Source organism: Sminthopsis crassicaudata, chromosome 3, assembly GCF_048593235.1.
Source record: "Sminthopsis crassicaudata isolate SCR6 chromosome 3, ASM4859323v1, whole genome shotgun sequence".
NCBI classification, from domain to species: domain Eukaryota; kingdom Metazoa; phylum Chordata; class Mammalia; order Dasyuromorphia; family Dasyuridae; genus Sminthopsis; species Sminthopsis crassicaudata.
In genome coordinates this window covers 613,306,202-613,332,961 of record NC_133619.1, presented here as the reverse complement: position 1 = coordinate 613,332,961, position 26,760 = coordinate 613,306,202, and the positions used below count along the sequence as shown (strand labels likewise).

Here is a 26,760-nt window from a genome sequence, read left to right as displayed (position 1 = left end):
TATCTTCGGCAGAAGGCAAAGTTTCCCTCCCTGGGACAGGCCCCTTAATTACCAGTGATATGTGGCTGGTTCAGTCCTTTCCACCTCCCTCCTGTGATTTAAGAAGCCAGAAGCTGAAAGCTGAGGTTACAGGTGCGAACAGCTGCCGCCAGCAACAGAAGGGCCAGGAAGGGGCAGGGCTGTGGGAGAGAAGCGGCCGGTCTGGGAGGGCTCGTGACGCCATGCGGGAGAACTCATGGGGAAGGCTAGGAAACCTTCTTCAGCTGCTTGTCAGGATAACGGGGGTGGGTGATTTCTGCTTCCATTTGGAAAATGAAGAAGTTGGATTAGATGAAGCCTTAAAACCCTTCCCAGCTCTAACATCCTGTGTTCTAAGTTTGTATTTTTTAATACAAATATACAATATATGTTCTGAGGATGTTCTCAACCTTGACATCCTGGGTTCTAAGGGCCCTCCCAGCCCTGACCTCCTGGGTTCTAAGGGCCCTCCTGGCTCTGACCTCCTGGGTTCTAAGGGCCCTCCCAGCTCTGACCTCCCGGGTTCTAAGGGCCCTCCCAGCCCTGACATCCTGGGTTCTACGGGCCCTCCCAGCTCTGACATCCTGGGTTCTAAGTTCCCTCCCAGCCCTGACCTCCTGGGTTCTAAGGGCCCTCCCAGCTCTGACCTCCTGGGTTCTAAGTTCCCTCCCAGCTCTGACCTCCTGGGTTCTAAGGGCCCTCCCAGCCCTGACCTCCTGGGTTCTAAGTTCCCTCCCAGCCCTGACCTCCTGGGTTCTAAGGGCCCTCCCAGCTCTGACCTCCTGGGTTCTAAGTTCCCTCCCAGCTCTGACCTCCTGGGTTCTAAGGGCCCTCCCAGCCCTGACCTCCTGGGTTCTAAGGGCCCTCCCAGCTCTGACATCCTGGGTTCTAAGGGCCCTCCCAGCCCTGACCTCCTGGGTTCTAAGGGCCCTCCCAGCTCTGACCTCCTGGGTTCTAAGGGCCCTCCCAGCTCTGACCTCCCGGGTTCTAAGGGCCCTCCCAGCTCTGACCTCCTGGGTTCTAAGGGCCCTCCCAGCCCTGACCTCCTGGGTTCTAAGTTCCCTCCCAGCCCTGACCTCCTGGGTTCTAAGGGCCCTCCCAGCTCTGACCTCCTGGGTTCTAAGTTCCCTCCCAGCTCTGACCTCCTGGGTTCTAAGGGCCCTCCCAGCCCTGACCTCCTGGGTTCTAAGGGCCCTCCCAGCTCTGACATCCTGGGTTCTAAGGGCCCTCCCAGCCCTGACCTCCTGGGTTCTAAGGGCCCTCCCAGCTCTGACCTCCCGGGTTCTAAGGGCCCTCCCAGCTCTGACCTCCTGGGTTCTAAGGGCCCTCCCAGCTCTGACCTCCTGGGTTCTAAGGGCCCTCCCAGCTCTGACCCCCCGGGTTCTAAGGGCCTTCCCAGCTCTGACCTCCCGGGTTCTAAGGGCCTTCCCAGCTCTGACCTCCCGGGTTCTAAGGGCCCTCCCAGCCCTGACCTCCTGGGTTCTAAGGGCCCTCCCAGCCCTGACCTCCTGGGTTCTAAGGGCCCTCCTGGCTCTGACCTCCTGGGTTCTGAAGCCCTCCTAACTCTAAAAATCTATATTCTAAAGATCCTTCCAATTCTAATGTTCTGTGTTCTATGACTTATTATTCTATGTCCTAATATTCCATATGTTAATCTACCTCCCAATTCGGACACATCTCATTCCTAACGATCCATGACTAAATAAATGTATTTTTTTCTGCTCTCTCTGACCTGGGGTGGGGGGCTGCATATCTCCCTCTTGGCCTGTGTCACCCCTGCTCCATCCTAAAGGGGCCAGCCTCCAGTTGGGGTTCGTGTCTATTCAGGGACTAGAGAGGAACTCTGTGTGACCACCTAGAGCTCTTTATGAGCTCATCTTGTAGAAATCTGCGTGTTTTGCTGTGATCACTGATGACTGTTTGGGCTCAGGTGCGTGTCAGGGCTCAGGTGGGCAGGAGCTGGGACTCCACCAGCCTCTTCTCCCGCCCTGCTCCACCCCCCAAGGCTCCTAGTGGAGCTGGGCCCCAGCCCTGGCTGGACAAGAGCCAAGGGGTTCTCGTTCAGGTGTGGACTGGACGGCTCTGGGGGCATTGGGGTCTCCTTTCCTCAATGAGGAAATTGGATGGGGCCGAGGGTGAGCGGCCCGGCGGGATCCCTTAGGTGGTGGATGGGGCTGTTGGTGCTGTGCAGAAGGACAGAACCTGGAGACCTTCCACCAGGCTACAAACCGGGCCCGGTGGTCCCCCCGCTGATCTCGCCACTTAATGATGTGGCTCTGAGAAATCCGAGTGGGCTGCACGGCCCTTCCCTCTTAGGTCCCTGACTCTGGGACCAGGCCCTGGGATTCCACTGGCTCCTCACCCCAGCCACCTCTTAGCGCATCCTCGTGCACACGTGCACGTGTGTATATATATAATGTATATATTTATATAAATATATTATGCACGTTTGCATATACACACAGCCCCATATATATACGAGCACGTCACACAGACACACCAATCACATATGTAACACATGTAACACATAGTCCCCACCCAGATATGGGGCGCATATGCCCACACTCACCATACACCCCCCACACACCTGCCCTCCGTACACAGCACAGCACACACACGTAAACATTCCCTCCCACCTCCCACCGGCCCCCGCTAGCGGGGTGGGGGAGGGATCCTACATAAAGGGGAGAATCCCCCTCCCCAGAAGCTGAGCCCCCCGCCAGCCCGGGACAGCCCGCCTCTGGGAGGCGCCCTCAGAGACCATCTGACATACACGTTAAAAAATGCTTGTACGTGTACAAGATGGGCCTGAACTATATTGAAAACAACCCCAAATTGGCCGGTTTTATTGCTATTTAAAACATATTCATGTCACACTCCATATATTTCATATATCAGGAAATGGCACCCATTCTAGAACTTAAGCACGTTTACTATATTGTCCCAGAAAGCCCTGCTGCACGGAGCATCTGATGCGGCTCCAGCTTCCAGCAGGGCCTGCCTGCTGAGACCCTTAACCACAGTCTCCCAGCCTCCAGCTGGACTCCCATAAAGAGACCTATCAGAAAGCCAGCTCTGGGTCCAGAACTTAAAAACAACTTGTGGTGGGCGGAGCCTCTGCTGAGCCAATCAGAATGTCAGCAGGTGGAATGTGGAAATACCATTAGCCATGGGGCAGCAGTATAAACAAGATGAGGTTCCCAAGATCTCAGTGGGCCTCTGTCAACTTTTTTTTTATTTATTTATAATTTTTTTAACAGTATATATGCATGAGTAATTTTTTTTATAATATTATCCCTTGTATTCATTTTTCCAAATTATCCCCTCCCTCCCTTTACTCCCTCCCCCCGATGACAGGCAATCCCATACATTTTACATGTGTTACACTGTAACCTAGATATAATATATGTGTGTGAATCCCATTTTCTTGTTGCACGTTAAGTATTGGATTCCGAAGGTGTAAGTAACCTGGGTAGATAGACAGTAGTGCTAACAATTTACATTCACTTCCCAGTGTTCCTTCTCTGGTATAGTTATTTCTGTCCATCATTGATCAACTGGAAGTGAGTGGGATCTTCTTTATGTTGAAGATTTCCACTTCCATCAGAATTCTGTCAACTTTCTTATGGACACTAATATCAAAAGAGCATAAAGCCAAATCTAGAAGATTTTTGTAGAAATCATAGGTTCCAATCCCCTCTTTTTACAAGTGATGAAACTGAGATTTATTAGAGATTAAACAATAATAAAAATGGCCAAAGTTAGAGCTATGTCTACCCTTTTCCCTCCACTGACCTCTTCCCGTTTCACACCCTCCTGATTGTTCCTTTTCCATTGATCGCGTGGAAGGACTATCTGGGACTGCAGAGAGCTACTCCTGTCCGTGGGCCTTTAAGCCTCCCCTGGTTTACTTATCTGAGTAATGGAGGGCTAGACTAAACATTCCTTACCACCCCTTCTATTGAACCTGCTCCAACACTTTCCATTTTCAACCTTTTAATATTAGCATTCAGGGATCTGACAGTCAATGAGTTCACACGCATCTACCCAAATCCTCCTAGGGGAGCACCCAAGCTGGACACCAGAGGAGATCCCCTTGCCACTGAGGAACTGTAGCATAGGACGCTCCGGACTCGTGATCCTGACGCTCTACCATGTCCTGCCCACGGGCAAAAGTCCCACTCGTTTTAGTCTGGTCAGGGAAAGGATCTGGAGAAAGGGGCGACACAGGACAGATCCCTCAGAGAGACAGCCAGTGACCGGCCCGGCCTGTGCTGGGGTAACGAAAGCCATTCTTTAAATAGCATCAAATGGCAGCCCCCGGATCTGGCCCTGGCAGAAGCTGGTTCTGATGCTAGTAAAGCACACGTGCCCTCACACAATGCCGAATGCAGACAGGGATCGCTCACTTTAGAGGGAGAAATGCCTAGGGTGAAAGACCTGGGTGGGGTCCGTCCTCTCAGAGGGATCTGAGCAGGGCAGTTTTATACCTTGACAAGGGGCTTGGTTGAAAACAGGTAATTGATGTCAAATGGGGGAGGGGGTGTTCCTAATCAGAGCCAGTGAGGGTGGGGGAGTCATTTATTGGGGTGTGATGAGGGGTTCTCATTGGGACCAGAAGTAAGGTGATATTCTAACTCTGCAAGCAGGGACCTTAGAACTGCGATGGGATGACCGGAGTCTTCAATGTGATCAGAAGGAGGGGGGATGTTCCAGATCTGTAATCAGGGCCCCAGAAATGGGTGTTAGTATCAACCAGGAGCCAAGATGTTTACATGTTTGATACAGGGCCAAAATAAGTCCACACAATGGAAAAGAATAGACTGTCCTTATTTATATGTTTATGGTCATTAGGATTACTTAGCCTAAGTGACTCCATAATGGTCATTTCTAACTACAATATCAAACTATATGTTTACACACACACACACACATATATATATATGTATTATATGTATATATTATATATATAATATGTATATATTATATATATATTTTATGTATATATAATATATATGGGAAGAGGGTACATGTATATAGATGTATATATAAGTATGTATATGTATATATAATCTGTAAGTGTAGCATTAAATTATATATTCACACATCTATACACATGTGCATTCTTATGTGTATAGAATAAGATATGGGAAAGCTATATGCATATTTTAAATCACATTAATCACAGATTGCCATTTCCTCATAAAATGGCAAACTTATGGTTAATGAGGGAATTTATTTCCCCTGAAAATGCATATTTGTTTCAAGGGTTTTGTTTTTCTTTGTCAAATGGGGATGGAGGGAAGTGGAAAGGAGAGAAAAAAGGTTTTTATTAGTTGAAAATTTTTAATTAAAAAATTAAATGACAGGGTTAGATTGTACAATTGTTAAGGTCTCTTTCATAATATAATGCAATTTCACAAATGTGTATGAAGTGTCTACTATTTGCAGGAGCAAGTAGGTGGTGCAGTAATTAAGAGAACCGGGTCTGCATTTAGGAAGACCTGAATTCAAATGTGACCTCAGATACTCACCAGCTCTGTGAGTCTGGGAAAGTCATTTAATATGAATTTATGGGGACAAAAGAGAGAAGCAGATAGACACATGCTTGACATATATCTAGAGAGATTTAAAGAACTGAAGAAATAAGTTTAACTGGTGGATTAGGGAAGATATCACAGAGGTGATGGCAGTTAAGTTAGGTTTGAAGGAAGAGAAAGGTTCTCAAAGGCAGACATGAGAAGGGATGGTGCTCTAGGTATGCGACCAGGTCTGCAAATGCACAGAGGTGGTAGATAGCATTCTGAAGGCAGGAAATAATAACAGAACATAAAAGGAGAAATATGAAATACATTTGGAGAACAAGGATGGAATCAGATATTGAAGGGCTTTCAATGACAAGGTGAGGAGTTCCTGTTTGTTCTAATGTCACTAATGGTTTTTGAACCACTGTGACATGGCCAGGCGTGAACCTTAAGAAGATTTTCTTTCAGTTGGATGGAAGATTAAGTGAAAAGAAGGGAAGATCAGTGAGAGGGAGACTAGTTAAGAGGTTACTATAATAGTCCTGGACAAAGTGATTATGGGTCTAAAACATAGATGAGAAGAAATGCAAGAGATGTAGTGGAAGTAGAACCCAACAAATATGACAATGGATGGAAAGTGGGGAAATAAGGGAGACAAGTAAACCCCAAAAAACTAACATTTTATACCTGAGTGTCTGGACACAAGGCGCCATAATCAATAGAAAAAGGTTTAAGGAGAGGAAAATAATTAGCTATTGATTATGTTGAGTTGATGGTTGGGTTGGATATCCAAGTAAAAATATCCATCAGGCCTTTGGATATTAGACACTAGAGCTCAAGGATGTGATGGTAGCTGGATATGCATATTTAGGAGACATAAGAACAGATAATCATCGGACCCACGGGAATGAATGAGGATATGGGGGAGCAAACATCCCAGAAATGATGAACCCACAAAAGAAACTGAAAAGGAGCTGTTAAATAGGAAAGACTGAAGTCCTGGAACTAAAGGGAGAAGAAAGTATCCATGGGGGTTAAATGGTTAACAGTTGAACAGTGACAAAATAAAGAAACAAATAGAAACTCAAAGAAATACAAGAAAGTACCTCCTTTGTTTTTTTTTTTGTTTGTTTGTTTTTTGTTTTTGCACACCTATCCATAGCCTATGGGTATGGAAAACTGAATATAATAAGACTTTTTCTATGATTTTGGTTAGTTTTGTGAAATTGTTTTATTGTTCTTTTTTATTCTATGTTAGTAAAGCTGACAGTCTAACAGAAGAGAGGATGGATTCACTGAGAAATATGAGCAATGTACAAACAAAAGATATCAATCAAAAATATTTTTTAAAAAGAAAAAAGGTCATCAGATTTAACAACCAAGACATCATTGGTGACCTTTAAGAAATCAGTTCCTTTAGAGTGTGAAGTTGGAAACCAGATTACAAGACCTTGAGGATCAAATGAGTGATGAAAAAGTGGATTGTAGACAGTTTTTGTTGGATGTTAATGAAAGAGATGAGACACTTGAGAATTAGCCTGATGTTATGGCAGGGAGGAAGAAAAGGTTATTTAGATTTTTTTTTAAATTTGAGAGAAACCTGTATATATTTCTTGGGAAGAAATCACTAGTTGGGAGAATGAACAAGGACATTGTTCATTGGTATTTATAATGACAGAAAAGATGGGAAATGACCTATAGGTCAAACTCCTGAAAAAGACAAAAGGAAAATGGAGAAATTAGCTGTGGCAAGGAAAAGAGCTTCCTCCTACTGAGACCTGAGCAAAGGAGAAGTGTGGAGATTTTTTAAAACGAGGGAGATAACTTTGGGGGAATAATCTTGATTGCAATGAAACAGGAGATAAGATAGTAAGTATAATGTAAAGGTTTGTGGGGTGGTACTGGAAGCACAAAGAAATAGGAGAAAGGGGCAGCTAGGGTGCAGTGAATAGAGCACCTGCTCTGGAGACAAGAGGATCTAAGTTCAAATACAGTCTGAGACACTAGCTGTATGACTGGTCAAGTCTCTTAACCTTGATTGCTTCAAAAAGGAAAAAAGGAAACAAGAGAAGGTCTGGAGGGAGACCATCAGGAAAACCAAAGAATTGTATTTATAGCAGTCTGTCCAGATCCACAACTTTCTTCGACAGTATTCAGAAATGGAAAAGATGGATATTGGGGATGATCAGAAGCTGAAGGTCAGAAGAACATAAATAGCAGGAGGTCACAAAGGCAAAATATTCAAGAGTGAAGGACAGTGTCTTTTTTATTAATTAAAGCTTTTTATTTATGAAACCATATGCATGGGTAATTTGTCACATTGACCCTTGCAAAACTTTCTGTTCCAAATTTTTCCCTTCTTCCCCCCATTCCTGCCCCTATATAGCAGGTAGTCTAATACATGTTAAATATGTTAAAATATATGTTAAATCCAATATATGTACACATATTTATAGTTATTTTGCTGCACAAGAAAAATCAGATCTAGAAAGAAAAAAAATCTGAGAAGGAAAACAAAATGCAAACAAACAACAAAAGGAGTGAGAATCCTAAGTTGTGGTCCATACTCAGTTCCCACAGGCCTCTCTCTGGGTGTATATGGCTTTCTTCACCACTGAACAATTGGAACTGATTTGGTTCATCTCATTGTTGGAGAGGGCCACCTCTATCAGAATTGATCATCATATAGTATTGTTGTTGAAGTATGTAATGATCTGGTCTTGCTCATTTCACTCAGTTCATATAAGTCTCTCTAGGCCTTTCTGAAATCATCCTGCAGGTCATTTCTTACAGAACAATAATATTCACATACCACAATTTATTCATCCATTCTCCAATTGATGGACATCCAATCAGTTTCCAGTTTCTGACCACTACAAAAAGGGCTGACACAATATTTTTGCACATGTGGGTCCCTTTCCCTTCTTTAAGATCTCTTTGAGATATAAGCCCAGTAGTAGCACTGCTGGATCAAAGGGTATGCACAGTTTGATAACTCTTTGAGCATAGTTCCAAATTGCTCTCCAGAATGGCTGGATGTATTCACAGCTCCACCAACAATGCATCCGTGTCCCAGTTTTCCCACATCCCCTCCAACATCCGTCATTATCTTTCCCTGTCATCTTAGACAATCTGACAGGTGTAGTGGAATCTCAGAGTTGTCTTAATTTGCATTTCTCCAATCAATAGTTATTTGGAGCACCTTTTCATGTAGTTACAATTTCTTCATCTGAAAATTGTCTGTTCATATCTTTTGACCATTTATCAACTGGAGAATGGCTTGAATTCTTATAAATCTGAGTCAATTCTCTATATATTTTAGAAATGAGGCCTTTATCAGAACCTTTGACTGTAAAAATGTTTTCCCAGTTTATTGCTTCCCTTCTAATCTTGTCTGCATTAGTTTTGTTTGTACAAAAACTTTTTAACTTAATATAATCAAAATTATCTATGTTATGATCTGTAATGATCTATAGTTCTTCTTTGGTCGCAAATTCCTTCCTCCTCCATAAATCTGAGAGGTAAACTATCTTATGTTCTTACAATTTATTTAAAATACCATTCTTTATGTCTAGATCATGAATCCATTTTGACCTTATCTTGGTATATGATGTTAGGTGTGGGTCCATGCCTAGTTTCTGCCATACTCATTTCCAGTTTTCCCAGCAGTTTTTATCAAATAGTGAATTCTTATCCCAAAAGTTGGGATCTTTGGGTTTGTCAAACACTAGATTACTATAGTCATTGACTATTCAGGACAGTGTCTTATTAAGAGAGCCATAACTAGCAAGTTTTTTAAACGGACCCAAAATAAAACCTTAGACTCATTTGAGCTTAATGAGGGGTTGGGGATTAGGAGGAAAAAATGGAAGCCAAAGATATTACTAGAAGGGTGAAAGGATCATGTAGCAAAGTCCCTGAGCCAATGCTGGGGAGGCCACATTACGTAGAAAAGACAGGGGAGTGGGGAATAGAGGGGGAAATCTTGGGTCATTAATGGGAATATTGCTATTGGATTAAAGAGAAAGTCTGAGAAGGTGAGCTTACCTGGGATGACATTTGTTGATTGACCTGTTAATTTCCTAAACTACCTCTTTTAACTGGGTCCTAAACTCTTTCTCTTTTTCTAAAGGAATAATACAAGCACTTAACTCTTGCTCCTGAGCAAAGTCCCATAGCCATAACTTAGTCACAAGAAGCGAGATTAAGTGACTTGCTCAGGCTCACACAACTAGTAAGTATCTAAGGCTGGATTTAATTCGGATCTTCCTAATTCTAGGTCCAGCACTCAATCCAAGCTGCCTAGGTTCCCACATATAAATTAACATATTTTATTAATATAGGGCACCCTTTAATATAAACTTTGCCCTTTTCCACTTTTCTTTAGGGAGTAATAAATCAAACAACCAACACAATAGTATTAATTAATTGCCTCTGCCTTCATTTGCCATCCTTAAGACGCACTATCCCAAAACTCCTTTCTCTGACCACTCTCTTCTATGTATTGTAATCTCCTAGCAGCATATAAATCCCTCGAAGGCCGGGATGGCCATCCACAGCACCCAGCTTACTGTCTGGTACACAGTAGGTATACCAGTAGGTACAGTAAGTGTCTAATAAATTATTTTTTTCATTTATAAGTATTGGCTGGAAAATAATATTAACCCTCTAGCCATACTCAATCCCATCGAAGGGAAAGGCCTGCTATTGATCTTTAGCAGCACCCAGGGATGTGGGATTCTCAGAACAGCTGTGGTTCACCAAGGGATCAAAGATTTCACACCAGTCTGCCTTCCTGCGGCCTCCCAGCTGTCTCCTGTGACCTGAGCAGGCAGCTTTATTTATCCAGAGCTGGAGAAGACCTTAGGGCCAAAACTGGCACTGAGAGCTTGGTCAGTGGGATAGGGAGACCCAGAGAAGGGGGGGAGTTCCTGCTAAAGATCGTGGAGGTGATAATGATTGGAAAGAGCCAGAATTCCAATCCAGGTCCTTTCAGTGCTCGGTCCAGGGCTCAGTTCTCTCCAGGAGCCGTCTCAGGGGGGCCAGAGCTGCCAGGTGGGGGTTGCTAATTAGAAAGCACAACAGCTTGGGGAGGAGGAGAGAGGCAAGTGATGGAGAGGCGGGTGGGTGGATGGCTGGATGAATGCTGAGGGTGAGAGTGTGCAGATGACGATCCAACATCGCTCCTCCAGCTGCTCACGCCTCCTTGGGCTCCGCTGCCAAAGTCACCCATCACTGTAGAGGGAGGGCGGTTTGGGTGAAAGGATGGGAGAGGGATGGGGACACGGATGGGAAAATTGGGGAGCTCTGCGATCTCTCCTGTGCCTGGGAGAGCTGGGAAGGCGATGGGGCTGCAGATTTTAGGGGAGCTCATAAAGAGCCCCCAATACCTCCCAGCTGAATGTGAGCGCCAGGCTCCAGCTGCTTCCATTAAGATGAGAAAGGGCCATGTGGAGTGAGGTGGCAAGGGGCCTGAGGCCCAAGCACGAGAGGAGGGAGGAGCAGCTGCTGAGCAAGGAGCCCATTGCACCTCTGTGGGCATGGCTCCTGTTGCTCCAGTGGACGCCCGGTTTGGGGCTGGGGTTCTCTTCTGGCATACAGAGGGGCTTCCGGGGGGGGGGGGGGGGACTTGGTTTTCTTAACTCGACTGCTTCAAAGCTCAGTTCAATATTTAATTTTCACATAAATCCTCGATTGGAGCTCCCCCTGCCATGTTGTGGTTCTCAGCTGTTTCAGGCCTCCTCCTGTGGGGGCAGCTAGAGAAAGGCAAACTTGTGGTCCCTGTACCCCCAAAACCTCTGCAGCAATGCCCTTATCGATGGGCATTGATAATGACTTATCGATTGGACGCGCCAAAACCCACAGTGAAATGAGGGCTCTGCAGCCTGAGGGGCCCAAGAAGGGGGAGAAAAGACTCCAGTGGGATCAACTGAAGTCAGTGCGGAATGAAAAGGGACCAACTCTAGAGGCAGGAAGACTTGAGTTCAAATCCAGCCTCAGACACTTATTAGCTGTGTGACCCTGGGCAAGCAGCCCTTCACCCTGATTGCCTTAAAACACACACACACTCACACACACAAACACACACACTCACAGACACAAACACACACACTCACACACACAAACACACACACACACTCACACACACACACTCACACACACAAACACACACACTCACAGACACAAACACACACACTCACACACACAAACACACTCACACTCACACACACACACACTCTCACACACACTCACACACACAAACACACACACTCACACTCTCACACACACTCACACACACACTCACACACTCACACACACACTCACACACATACACACACAAACATACACACACTCACACACACAAACACACTCACACACACTCACACACACGTTAGTTTGGAGCTCTGAATTTTGGTTCTGCTGCTCCCCCTACCTTTGTACTTTCCCTCCCAGCTTCCTCCCCAGGAGCACGCACTGCTGTTGCAGAGGCAGCCCAGAGGAGTTACATTGTATCCCACCTCTGCCACTTACTATCGGGAGATCTGGGCCACATCCTTTCACCTCTGGGCCTCAGTTTTTTCAGTGTAAAATAAGAAGAGGAGTTAAATGACTTCCAAGGCCGGTTCCAGCTCCAGAACTGCTTTCATGGCTAAATACTGGGTCTGAGTCCCCCTCAAGCATTTACTAACTGTGATCACAAACAAGTCAAATCCTCCATCAGAACCTCAGTTTCTTCATCTGTCAAAGGGACACAATAAAACTCTCACTGCTATCAATCAGCAAGAGAGCTGCCCAGTCTGGACCAAGCCTGCTACTAAAGGTGGGGATACAAAAAGAAAAATAAGAGTCCTATAAATAAGATAAATAAAATAAGAGTCTTCTAGAGTCACCTGCCTCTAAAGGGGAATGCAAACACTCTGGGACGGTGTAAAAAAAGTTTTCATCACCACGCTCATCCTTCGAGAGTAGTCATCAGCTGCTCAGTAGCTCCTGGGATGTGATATGAGGCACAGAGTGCCCTCCAGGGCTCAGGATCCCAGCTGTACAAGATGCAGGTGGAGCTGGTGACCTCTGAGGTCAGCCCCTGCCAGCTCTGACTGATGGGTAAGATGAGGGCCAGCACTCGTGGCCCGGGTCACGCTCTGCCCAGATGTGTCCTTCTGGCAGCAAGGACTTGGGAGTGATTGAGTGAGATCATTGGAAAAGGAGACAGAAGGGAGAGGGGACGACATCCACCCTACTGCATTTCTTAGCTACGGGACATGTCCGTCCAATGGCCTAGAGGCTGTTTCCCCATCTATAAAATAAGTGAATCAGGCTGTTTTAATATCTAAGGTTGCTTTCAGCCCAATTGCAGCACTCACTATTCTAAGGGCCCTCCCAGCTCTGACATCCCATGTTCTAAGGGCCCTCTCCACTCTGACATCCCGGGTTCTAAGGGCCCTCCCAGCTCTGACCTCCTGGCTTCTAAGGGCCCTCCCAGCTCTGACATCCCGGGTTCTAAGGGCCCTCCCAGCTCTGACCTCCTGGGTTCTAAGGGCCCTCCCAGCTCTGACATCCCGGGTTCTAAGGGCCCTCCCAGCTCTGACCTCCTGGGTTCTAAGGGCCCTCTCCACTCTGACATCCTGGGTTCTAAAGGCCCTCCCAGCTCTGACCTCCTGTGTTCTAAGGGCCCTCTCCACTCTGACATCCCGGGTCCTAAGGCCCCTCCCAGCTCTGACCTCCTGGGTTCTAAGGGCCCTCCCAGCTCTGACATCCCATGTTCTAAGGGCCCTCTCCACTCTGACATCCCGGGTTCTAAGGGCCCTCCCAGCTCTGACCTCCTGGGTTCTAAGGGCCCTCCCAGCTCTGACATCCCGGGTTCTAAGGGCCCTCCCAGCTCTGACCTCCTGGGTTCTAAGGGCCCTCCCAGCTCTGACATCCCGGGTTCTAAGGGCCCTCCCAGCTCTGACCTCCTGTGTTCTAAGGGCCCTCTCCACTCTGACATCCCGGGTCCTAAGGCCCCTCCCAGCTCTGACCTCCTGGGTTCTAAGGACCCTCCCAGCTCTGACCTCCTGGGTTCTAAGGGCCCTCCCAGCTCTGACCTCCTGGGTTCTAAGGGCCCTCCCAGCTCTGACCTCCCGTGTCCTAAGGGCCCTCTCCACTCTGACATCCCGGGTCCTAAGGCCCCTCCCAGCTCTGACCTCCTGGGTTCTAAGGGCCCTCCCAGCTCTGACATCCTGGGTTCTAAGGGCCCTCCCAGCTCTGACCTCCTGTGTTCTAAGGGCCCTCTCCACTCTGACATCCCGGGTCCTAAGGCCCCTCCCAGCTCTGACCTCCTGGGTTCTAAGGGCCCTCCCAGCTCTGACATCCTGGGTTCTAAGGGCCCTCCCAGCTCTGACCTCCTGTGTTCTAAGGGCCCTCCCAGCTCTGACATCCTGGGTTCTAAGGGCCCTCCCAGCTCTGACCTCCCGTGTCCTAAGGGCCCTCTCCACTCTGACATCCCGGGTCCTAAGGCCCCTCCCAGCTCTGACCTCCTGGGTTCTAAGGGCCCTCCCAGCTCTGACATCCTGGGTTCTAAGGGCCCTCCCAGCTCTGACCTCCTGTGTTCTAAGGGCCCTCTCCACTCTGACATCCCGGGTCCTAAGGCCCCTCCCAGCTCTGACCTCCTGGGTTCTAAGGACCCTCCCAGCTCTGACCTCCCGGGTCCTAAGGCCCCTCCCAGCTCTGACCTCCTGGGTTCTAAGGACCCTCCCAGCTCTGACATCCCGGGTTCTAAGGGCCCTCCCAGCTCTGACCTCCTGGGTTCTAAGGGCCCTCCCAGCTCTGACCTCCTGGGTTCTAAGGGCCCTCCCAGCTCTGACCTCCTGGGTTCTAAGGGCCCTCCCAGCTCTGACCTCCCGTGTCCTAAGGGCCCTCTCCACTCTGACATCCCGGGTCCTAAGGCCCCTCCCAGCTCTGACCTCCTGGGTTCTAAGGGCCCTCCCAGCTCTGACATCCTGGGTTCTAAGGGCCCTCCCAGCTCTGACCTCCTGTGTTCTAAGGGCCCTCTCCACTCTGACATCCCGGGTCCTAAGGCCCCTCCCAGCTCTGACCTCCTGGGTTCTAAGGACCCTCCCAGCTCTGACCTCCCGGGTCCTAAGGCCCCTCCCAGCTCTGACCTCCTGGGTTCTAAGGACCCTCCCAGCTCTGACATCCCGGGTTCTAAGGGCCCTCCCAGCTCTGACCTCCTGGGTTCTAAGGGCCCTCCCAGCTCTGACATCCTGGGTTCTAAGGGCCCTCCCATCTCTGACCTCCTGAGTTCTAAGGGCCCTCCCAGCTCTAACATCCCGGGTTCTAAGGGCCCTCCCATCTCTGACATTTCATATTCTAAAGGCATTTCTAGTTCTGAAATTCTGTGTCCTAGGATTCTGACATTTTCTGTCCTAAAATTCCTTCCACCTCCAGCATTCTAGGTTCTAAGGCTCTTTACAATTATTCCGAGATTGCTTAAAATTGTTGAACAACCAGCTCTCCTGGAGAAAAATAGCTGTAACCTCAATAGACTTACATCTTTTAGATTTAATCTGCATCACTGAAATTATCTCCATCACTTCTTAAGTCTAGACGATCAACAAAACAATAAACTCAACCCTGTTTTGTAGCACTTGGCAATTCCCATGTCAATGCTTATTCTGAGAATTTATTAATCAGTTTTCCAGTTCAAGCTGGCTCCAGGGGACTACTGGTGCTATTCTCTGTCCTAAGAACCCTTGTTCCTCTAAAAATCTAGGTACTGAAGAATTTTCTGACTTGGCATTCAATGATCTAAAGCTCCTTCCAATTCAAATATTCTACATTCAGAGGTCCCTTGCAGCTTTATCATTCTCTTCCAGTTGGAACAATCTATATTGTAATGTTTTCTTTTCAAAGATCCATTCCAATTCTATTTATTATAGTATTATTAAATCAATAATTATTAATTGTGAATCACAATTATTAATAATAACAAAAGGAGGAAACATACTTTGTTCTAGGACGATTTCTACTTGAATCCTATCAAAAGATAATAATAATAATAATAATAATAATAATAATAATAAATGACATGTGCCCTGAGGTTTGCAAAGGACTTTGTTTTTTCTCATTTGATCCCTACAGTAACCTGTGCAGTCGAACCTATTAGTATTCCTATTTTACAAATGGGAAAACTGATGCTCAAGGAGACTGTCTGACTGACAATTCTTTGTTCTCTGATTTCTTCTTGGGTTCTAGGTGACTTAATGTTGTAGTCCCTGTCTTCTAAGTGCTTAGAGCCTAGGAAATTACTCCAAGACTACCTGAATCACTTAGAGCTAGTATGATATTCAGTGATGAATGCCCAGTGCCAGAGGGACAAAGATGATACCTCACTGTACGCTGGGTGAAAAGGATTTCCAAGAGATCTAGATTTCAACCGATGTCTTGATGGAGCAGAAGGAACATTGATGGAAAAGGATGAGGGAGAGGCCATTAAATTATGGGATAATAAATGGGCATGAGAAAAGTAAAGAAAGATTTAAAAAGCAACATTTCTATTCATGGACACTTGTATGAACTGGTTGGGCGGGAGGTGGGAGGAGGAGTGAAGTTGGAAGTGGGTCTAATGAATAGAGCAGGATTGAAAAAGGAACAGTCAATAGACCAGGCACGCCAAGAAGAAAGAATGGATTTTTGCAAATAATGTAATTTGCAACTAGTTTTTAATCCTACCCACCCTCCCTGAAACTGGGTACTTCTCTCCCCTCCCCACAAGAAAAGCCTCACCTCATTGACTGAAGCAACGTGATTAATGAGAGCAGACATGCTGAGGACCCGAGCCCTTTGGCAGAAAGATGTACTTGGGGGACTAGAGGAAATATAAGCTCCACAGAGATACCCCCGAAAAAGGATTTTTCCAAGTCTACCATCCCAGCTATAGAAAAATATGTCATACATAAAACTGTGGGGACCCTGCATTTCTAACAGTTCTGGTTGTTGAGTGTAGTGAGCTCCCAAAGAGACAGAGGGATGGGGAGGCCAAAATGCAGATCCTATAAAGGTCACTTATATTTGTTTCCATCATACAGGTCAGAATAAATTCTTTTTCCTAGCTGAATTCTCTTTACAGGGTTATTCAAACAAGTTTGTCTTCCCATTGTACACACTAATGATTAGGCAAGCTTTCACCAATCAGCAACAGACTGGAATACTGAAGGCCCTCTCCATTAGCATCTCCATTTTCTCAACTGAAAAATGAGGGAAGTGGATTAAATTATTTTTTAGATTTTTGCACTTCCATTATTCTGTGTTCTAAGGCCCTTCCTGTGTCTAATAACTGCTCTAAAGTCCCTCCCCACTCTGCCATTCTGTGTGCCAAGGACCTTTCCAATTCTGATCTTCTCTGTTCTAAAGTCCCACCCAGCTCTGACCTCCCAGGTTCTAAGGGCCCTCCCAGCTCTGGCATCCTGGGTTCTAAGGGCCCTCCCAGCTCTGACCTCCTGGGTTCTCAGGGCCCTCCCAGTCCTGACCTCCTGGGTTCTCAGGGCCCTCCCAGCTCTGACCTCCTGGGTTCTAAGGGCCCTCCCAGCTCTGATATCCTGGGTTCTAAGGGCCCTCCCAGCTCTGACCTCCTGGGTTCTCAGGGCCCTCCCAGTCCTGACCTCCCGGGTTCTAAGGCCCTCCCAGCTCTGACCTCCTGGGTTCTAAGGGCCCTCCCAGCTCTGACCTCCTGGGTTCTAAGGACCCTCCCAGCTCTGACCTCCCGGGTTCTAAGGGCCCTCCCAGCTCTGACCTCCTGGGTTCTAAGGGCCCTCCCAGCTCTGACATCCTGGGTTCTAAGGGCCCTCCCAGCTCTGACCTCCTGGGTTCTCAGGGCCCTCCCAGCTCTGACCTCCTGGGTTCTAAGGCCCTCCCAGCTCTGACCTCCTGGGTTCTCAGGGCCCTCCCAGCTCTGACATCCTGGGTTCTAAGGGCCCTCCCAGCTCTGACCTCCAGGGTTCTAAGGGCCCTCCCAGCTCTGACCTCCCGGGTTCTAAGGGCCCTCCCAGCTCTGACCCCCCGGGTTCTAAGGGCCCTCCCAGCTCTGACATCCTACAACTCCTGGAAGACGAGGACATGGGATAACAAGTTAACAGGGGATGTAACTCTCCTGGGCTTCGCAGCCTCCTTAGCTGGGGCCAATTCCAGACCGTGTCTGTGTGCTGCTGTCTAGCTGAGAGACGGCGGGTAAATGCTAAAACAACAGTCGGTTGTCTGAGATTCTGAGTCCCAGATTTAAGTTATATGGAAAGGGAGGAGAAGGGGGGGCGGGCTGCGCCGAGCAGAGTGATATTAGCAGCAGGGATTGTGTCACAGTCCATACAATTGAAAACACTTATTGTCTGACGGGCTTGATTAACTGTACATATTGCTAACACCTGCTCGGAAATCTAATGAGGGACAGAGCAGCTCTGATCAGGTCTGTGTGGGTGGCGCGCGTGACTTGGCTGCTGATGTCCCGAACACGGATTTACGTGTGTGGGTACATGGATACGATCATATAGATGTACGGTGAAATGAGGGAACATATGTTGCAGCCTCAGAGACTTTTAAAACTGAAAAGGCCATTGGAACATCGGAGCGGGAAGAGAAACTGGAGCGTGATAATAGCCAAGATGTATGGAACACTCTCCGATACTACCTCGCCTGCATTTCAGAGTAATCTGTGAGATGAATGCTGGGGGCATCATTCATCCTCCATTTTACAGCTAAGGAAACTGAGGTTCTAAGGGGTAACTAGTTGACACCAGAGTGTACAGAGTACTAGACCTGGAGTCAGGCCTTTTGGGGATTTCCTTGGCAAAGACACTGGAAGGGTTTTCTGTTTCCTTCTCTAACTCATTTGACAGATGAGGAAACTGAGGCAGACAGGGGTAAGTGATTTGCTGAGGATTCCACGACTAGTGGGGTGAATGAGAGCAGATTGGAAGTGTTCCCTTGGCCATTCTTATCCGCATTGATGGGAGGAGGGTTCCCCTACTGAATAAAGGCGTGAGCTTTCCCGTACTTGCTCTGAAGTCTCAGAAGTCCTTTGTCACTTCCATCCTGATGTACTGTCCTCCAGCCTCACCTCCATCCTATTTCACCATCTCCATTGTCTGTGGAGCCGGCAGACAACAGTTGATTTCCTTGGTTTTAGGGAACTCGAATGTAAAGAGATGAATTAAACCTTACTCTGAATCCGAGGGTCTATGTCTACAGTTAAGCTTCAATTAAGTAGGAATTCAACAGGTAAAGGAGACTCAATAACTCTCCAGAAGCAGGAAAATCTAAAGCTTCTTGGAATTGCGGAGGCTTACCAGAGTAGTAGTCCCTGCATCAGTCTTCCAGTGATTCCTTCTATCCCTTGTTGTCCTCCCATTAAATACTCTAAAAATTAGAGTTTTAGGAAGTTTTCTAGATCACTGAGAGGCTAAATAACTTAGCCAGTCTGTATCAGTGGTGGAACTTAAACAGAGATCCTACAGGCTCAAATGAGTGTTCTCTATCCATAGTGACCTGCAAACTTGTCAAAAATGTGTAAAGAATAAGAGAAAAAAAAAGCCAGGAGTGAGGGCTATAAAGGCTCCTGCATTGGGCAAACTCATCTTCCTGCAAGATCAAATCAACTTGGATACTTTCACTTCTAAGGACCCCTTATCCCTGGGACCCCTCCCTCCCTCCGGTAGGATATTAGAAAGCCCCTCCCAGATCTCCATTTAAGAAGGGTGACTAGCTTAGACATCTCATCATTTCCCCCCTCACTGCAGGACTTTATCATGCCCCCCCACCCAGGAATTCTCCCTCCCCTTCTTCCCTACTTCCCCTTTTCATCTCTTTTTATGTGCTGTCTTCCCACATTAGATTGTGAGCTCCTCGAAGGGAGGATCATCTTTTACCTTTCTTTGAATTTTCAATGTTAGCACAGTACCTGGCATACAATAGGCACTCAATAAATGCTTTTTTTCCTCCATTTCTGCCGTCTTCCCCATTAGACTATAAGGTCCTTGAAGATAATATTTTGCCTTTCTTTGGATCACCAACCCTAAGCACAATGCCCAGTATTCAGCAGGCACTTAATAAATGCTTTATTCATTCCTATGGTCTCTCTTGTTAGATTGTTAACTTCTTGAAAGCAGAGATTGCCTTTTGCCTTTCATTGTATCCCCAACACTTAATACAGTGTCTGGCACACAGTAGACACTTAATGTTTATTAAGTGACTGTAAAATACATGAAATTTCGCGTCTGAAACTCATGATATTTGCTTCATTTTCTTAAAGGCTTTTTTATTGGCTTTCATCCTACTTCTTGCCTAGATTGCCTCCTGAAGGGCAAAATCACCAGGGAAGGGATCCGAAGATAAGTAGAGTGTGGCTCTTCTCACGTAGTTATCTCTCCCTTCTCCGAATTCCTGTCACACAGAGAGATTGTAATGCAGAACTTTCTCCCCAACTAGAGAAAGATATAAACCAAACTAGAGCTTCCATGTAGGATTTTTCTGTCTCTCCTAATAAGGCTAGTCATTGGCAAGCTGTCATCGTTGGGATGCCAGGACTCCAGCCTCTTTTATTCCAGTTTGGAAAGACTATGCGTCTCATCTTTCTCCATTTGGGGTTAAAAACATTGGATAAGTATAAAAAAAATTTCCTCTTATTAATATTAGCAGTTTCTGAATGTGGCCAGGAAGGAATCGTTCTATAATCCCCTAGGCAAGTCATTTATTCAGTCTTTTATTCAGGTCTTAGTTGTTTGATCTGTAAAATGGAAATAATAATAGCACCTTTCTCTACAAGGTATTATTAGATTCAAACTGCATAATATATGAGCACTTTGCAAACCTTAAATTGTTATAGAAATGCTAGTGAATTTTATCATCATCATTGACTTGCAGTGGAATGGACACCTAGCACCCTGCCTGCTCTGCGAGCATTTCTGTCAATATTACCATGCCTAGATTCAGGTTTGATTATGTAGGATTTCAACAGGTGAAGAAGAGTCAATAACTCTCCACAGGTGGAAGAATATAAAGCATCCTAGTTCTGGGCCCCTCCCATTTATTTCCCAGATCTTCCTCCTGTTTCCATTCTCGTCATCCCATTGACACGATCAACCAAGATGGGGAAGGAACTGTAGGGTCATAAAGTAGAGTTAGAAGTAATCTCAGGCCAACTCAGCGCCCCTGGCCCATCCCTCCCCTCTGTTACAGTTAAGGAAACAGAAGCCCTCATTCCCCAAAGAGAGATGATCGCTCTCCTCAATTTTCTGGACAGCTGTCCACTGAAGATAAAGGATTCACCTTGTTTTTCCTTGGGCCCAAGGGTGGAATCAGGAGCAATGGGCAGACATTTCAAAGGATTAGAAATAGGTCAGAAAGAACTGCTGTCTTGCTGAGCTATATGGGAAGAAACATTTGTCCCCAGCAAGTCTGCAGATGTGTTTCTCTGAACATAGCAAGGCTCGTCCTCGAGATAACAGACATCCCAGCCTAGGCTCCTACTGGAAGTCCTTCCAGCTTGATTTGATCTCCCACAGCCTGTATTGCCCCCAGCTCTACCTACCCTTCAAACCCACACTCTCCTCTGCACAGTAATGAGGAAACCTGTGGCAGAACACTGTGCACACAGAAGGCACTTAATAAATGCTCACTGAAAAAAAGGTCATGGTAACAACTGGAGCACAAGGATTCTTTTCTTAATATTTACTGAATGTTTTGTTGATTGCCTTGATGATTCATTCAACAAACCTTCTTCCCAAAAGCATCTTATCTACTTTATGGAGCCCAGTACTACCTTTTGAAAATAGATTTGGGCAATAAACTGGTCCCTGTCTAATTTGGGGGATAAGAAATAAGCATGGATTCAAGGTGGTCCCAACCTTAGTAGGAAAATAAGAAACAAGCATGGATTCAAGGTGGTCCCAATCTTAGTAAGGAGAAAAAGAAACAAGCATGGATTCAAGGTGATTCCTGCCTTAGGAGGAAGATAAGAAATAAACAAGGATTAGGACAATGTAGAGGGAATAGGACTGACTTTGGAATCCGGATCCGGGTTCAGATCCTGCCTGTGTCATTTAAAACCTGTGTGATTTAGGACAAGTTATTTAACCTCACTCAGCCTCAGGTTTCTCATCTGTAAAACCAGAGGGCTACTGAGGTTGCAGTCCTAAGTCTTGCTGTCATTATTTAGTCATTCCAGTTTTATCTGGCTCACCATGACCCCTTTTTGAGATTTTCTTGACAAAAATACTGGAATGGTTTGATATTCCCTTCTCCAGCTGGGAAACTGAGGCACCCAGGGTTGTGTAACTTTCCCGGGTCACACAGCTAGTGGCTGAGGTTGGATTTGAACTCAGACCTTCCTGACTCTAGGTGCTCCCACCTAACTGAGTCTGCCCTAAATTAATGATTTTTTTTCCTAACGGCACAAAGAATGGCTGCATAGACTTAGGTGAATTGTAGTGCAAAGGTTCCTCTTACATAAAGAGGAAGGATTTAAACTCCCAGTGACTCACTTTGGGCTCCTATTCCCTTAAGTCTGACCTGGAGCCAGGTCACACTGTGACGCCATAGATGACCACGGACCTCTCCAATGTCCACTCTAACATGCTCGAACATTTAGCATTTCATGGAAAGTTCATTGAGGAGGTACAAAGTCAAGGGTTATGTGAGACCCGGGAGGAGTACATTACTGACGCTCACTGAAGGCTTTCTGGAGGGGTACAAGTGAGAACAGGACAGACAAGGCTGACTCGGTGATTGAAGTGAAATCGAAGCCCCTGAGATTGACTTAGGCTGTCTCTGAACTCGGGTCTGCTTTTCCTCCCTGACAGCTCCTCCCACCTCCATCGCTGTCGTGGCTGCTGACAGCCCTGCCCCCTTTAGCCGCTACCAGGCTCAGAACTTCACCCTGGTCTGCATTGTGTCAGGAGGGAAGCCAGCACCCGTGGTAAGTACCCGGGCCCCAGCACCCCCCACCTGTAATGTGTGGACATCCCATTTCCTCAACATTCCAAATGAAGGTTCAACTGGGAGATGAGGATGAACCTGGAGGGAGTCCTGGCTGCCAAACCAAGGCAAAATTAACTCTAGGAGTCTGAGGAGCTGAGTTTGAAGAAGAGATTTGTTGCTCTACCTGAGTGGTTGGAAAAACTCACATATCCTCTTTGAGACCCAATTTTCCCAACAAAAAAGTGAGACCGGAGCACTTCTAAAGTCCCTTCCGATTCTTGCACCTATGCTCCTCTGAGCCAACCACAATATTTCTGGTCTTACCTGCCCACTATGACCCACCCCATCTTCCCCAGCCTCCTTATCATCTAGTTTCCCAGGGCTAAAAGAACATGGACGCCTCCCAGATCCTGAGGCTCAGAAAGACAAAGAAAAGTGAGAAAGAATAAAATCTAACTGACAGTTTCCTTTTAGGGTCACCCTAATATCCTGGAAACCTTAATAATTTTCCCAATTTCATCGTCGTGGCTATTTTAAGGGACAATTTAAGTGTGGTTGGGAGAATGGGTGGTGGGAAGGGGCTAACCTGGGGGGATTTGGGAGAAGGGAACAGGGCGGAGAGGCAAGCAGGAATCAGGGAGAAATTTGACTCCAGACTTTCTCCATGTGCCTCATTCCCTCTAGCTACACAGAAAAAAAAAAAAAAAAACAAAAACAAAAACAAAACAAAACAAAACAAAAACAAAAACAAAAACAAAAACAAAAACAAAAACAAAAACAAAACAAAACAAAACAAAACAAAAACAAAAACAAAAACAAAAACAAAACCAAAAACAAAAACAAAAAACAGCAGAGTATTATGGAAAGGGCACTGGATTCGGAATAATGACCTATACTAAAGACAGGCCTCTGATACTTACTGCCCAAGTGACTTCAGGTCATTTCCCCAAACCTGAGTTTCTTCATCTGTAAAATCAAGAAGTTAGATTAGATTGCCTCCAGAGCCTCTTCCGGTTCTAGAATTATGACCTGCCTTTAAATTTCACATTTTACGACTTAGTGCCTTTGGAAGCTCGGACACCCCTTTCTTCCATGAAATGAAAGACGGCAGACTTTAGAGTTTTGTCCACCTCTTAATGCTCTGGGATTCCCAAAGGACCGGCTGGTGGGCTCTGCCACAAAAGGCACAAAACCTCTTGATTCAAAGATCAATGTGATTCTGCACCAACTCCACTGGAAACCCACATTCCCTCCCCAGATACAATGGGCACAACAGAAAGCACAGGATAAAAGGCTCAGTGTGACCTCCTAGACCCCAGAGAAGACCAGGGTACAAAAGAATTTTCCGAACACCTACTCCCACTCCCCCCACTCTATTACTCCTACTTGCTCCCACATGCCAACCGCTAACACAAAGGGCCACGGGCAGGTGCTGCCTGCTGTCCTCCGAGGGAGGTGCCCTCCAGGAAGCTGCTGGAAGGATTCTGATGTCCCCTCCCCCCATTCCCACTGCCACTGCCAGCGGTGCCTCGGGCCCTTGAAACCTTTCAGGCCTCTAAGGTTTCATACAATCAAATATTCCCCCTTTTTAGAAAATGCTTCTCAGCCCCCCATATTCTGCCAGCTTCTTGCATCTGCCTGGGATGTTGGAAGCTCTGAGGAATCCTTTGATATAAATTACAATCCGGCTTTTGAAGCACTTTTCAAAAAACCCAAAGCAGGCCTTTATGTGCAAGCGACATTCATTTTTGGAGGCTTTAAACCCTGACAGATTGGCCTCTCCTGAATTCGATTCCACCCCCCCCCCAGCAACCCCCCTCCCCCTCTCTAATTCTGTCTCCTCTCCTCCCCATTGTCTCTTTCTTCCTCTTTTTCCTCCCCTATTTTCACTCTCCTGGGACCCAGCCTCCCTCAGTGATGCTTCCCACATGCACCCCGCCCCCCTCCTCAGCTCCCATCGATTTATTTATACGATTTATTAAAGAGACACCCGTTTCCCACAGGCCTCTGAGCGCATGTACCAAAATACAAAAACAACAAATTGAATTAAATTCCGCAGCTCAAAACTTGAATTCCCCATTAGAAGAGAAAGCTAGAGGACAATTTTCTTTCTTCCGAGCTGCACACCTCTCTCCCTCCCACACAAGCACACCTGTTCAGATTTCAGGCTCACACACACGCACACAATTTTCTCCCACTTCGTCTTCCAGTATTCTGCTAATTTCCTCTCCATGGCCACTTATTCTACCTCAATATCTCCACATTCTCAATGGCTCCCATCCCCCCGTGAAAAAGCCCAGTCCTTTCCCAAGAAGCCGCCGAAGTGTTCCCCGAACCCTGTGATGTGGGGCACTTTGGCTTTATCTGGAGTCCTGGGCTAAGCAAGAGAGCCTAATGTAAAGGATCTCAAAAACCAGCTGGTCCGACCTCCTTTTATAGATAAAGAACCTGAAGCCCTAGGAGATCACACAAGTCAGAAGTCTCTGAAGTAAGATTTGAACCCGGGTCCTACGACTCCCAAGTTCCGGCCCTCAGGGAACTTCTCTTTTAAGGAAGAAGATACAAGCCAGCCCCCCAACATCCTGCCCTCCAGAAGCTCCAAGCCTAAGAGGCAAGACAGAGCCTCCGACCCGAGGAGGAAGCCCCCAACTAGATGGAAATGTTATGGATGCTAGCCTAGACTGCTCCTAGAAAGACAGCTCCCAACCTAAAGAAAGAAGCAAGAGAAATAGCCAACCCAAAGAGACATTTAAAAATGATTCATCTGCAGCTATAATTGTATGTCTCATTTTAAACAACCTCCAGATAGGAAAACCAGGTTTCATGCAACAGATGAATTGGAAGACAATTCCTCCCATTAGCAACAGACGCACTCTGGGAGTCCTTTAATTAGTCACACTCTCCCCAACCCCAGTGCTTTGAGATAGTGTTTGATATGCAAAAATGTGCATTTTTCCCAGAGCAGATTTACTGGGTAAGATCCTAGCTTCCTCCTGGTTTTCTGGGCCAAGATTGGGAAACGATGTGAATAACCCCCGAACGGTGAATTCAAATAGCATTTGGTTGGCCTTTGGCCGGGGCTACGTGATTTGTTTGGAACAAAAAACAAATGAGATTCCAGGTTATGGTGGAGAAAGAAGCTTTGCCACAGGTAACCAGGAGCATATAACTGAGATGGGGACGGACGTGGACACGTGCCAGGGGTGGGCGTCTGCGGGGGGGAATAGCATGATGGAGGGCACTCTCTGAAGGCTTCCGGAGTGGGGTGGGTCTCCAACAGCACTGTTCTCCATCCAGTCCAGAGCCAAGTAGTGAGAGCTCCTCCCTTGTCTGAGTGCTCCTTCCTCCTCCCTCAGGTTTACTTCAAGCGAGATGGAGAGCCCATCGAAGCCGTGTCTCTGTCAGAGCCCGCGGTGGGCACAGCCGCCCTCCAGGACAGCCGGGCGTTCCGCAGCCTGCTGCACCGGGACCTGGATGACACGAAGATGCAGAAGTCGCTGTCCCTGCTGGACGCAGAGGGCAGGGGCGGGCATCCTTACACCGAGGGGCCCTTCCGGGGCCTGACCCCGGACCCCAGCCTCGTCCTCCAGCCTACCACTGAGAACATCCCAGAGACTGTTGTGAGCCGGGAGTTCCCCCGCTGGGTCCACAGTGCGGAGCCCGTGTACTTTCTGCGTCACAGCCGAGCCCCGGGCAGCGATGGCACTGTGGAGGTGCGGGCCCTGCTCACCTGGACGCTCAACCCTCAGGTGGACAACGAGGCCCTCTTCAGCTGTGAGGTCAAGCACCCGGCCCTCTCCATGCCCATGCAAGCCGAGGTCACGCTTGGTAAGGCGGGTCAGGGAACGGGGCTCCCAGAGCTGGAGGGTTTGAGGAGGATGGAGGGGGCTGTGGGCGGGAGGGAGGGTGACCAGTACGGGGCTGTGCACATGGAGGATGTGAAAGCTGGGAAATCAGGGTCTCACCGTCCAGAGCCAGACTGTGCGCCAAGGCAGGGACACCAGACAGCTTTACTAGGTCAAGGTCATGCGCTTGTGGGCTGAACCCAAACCAAGGACCCTGAGGTGGCTCAAGAGTCTCTTCCAAAGTGAGCATCGAGCCTCTCAGAGAGGAGAGTGAAACTAGGGAGAACGAGAGGGAGACTGAACCCACTGTGTGAACCAGATAAGTCCTTCCCCTGCTTAGGCTCTGCTTCCTCCTGTGGAAACTGAGAGTACTCAAAACGGCCTCCCAGCTCTGACCTCCTGGGTTCTAAGGGCCCTCCCAGCTCTGA

The 26,760-nt window shown here is 47.2% G+C and overlaps 1 protein-coding gene across 1 annotated transcript in view; it reads left to right on the top strand.

Annotated features, from left to right (window-relative positions):
* The window catches only part of IGSF21 (immunoglobin superfamily member 21), a 376,743-nt gene extending 350,213 nt beyond the window's left edge, over positions 1-26,530 (top strand). The window contains exons 5-6 of the mRNA XM_074302565.1: positions 22,370-22,485; positions 25,844-26,530. Coding sequence (XP_074158666.1) covers positions 22,370-22,485; positions 25,844-26,530 — 803 coding nt within the window. The remainder of the gene's footprint in view (positions 1-22,369; positions 22,486-25,843) is intronic.
* The last annotated feature ends 230 nt before the right edge of the window (positions 26,531-26,760 follow it).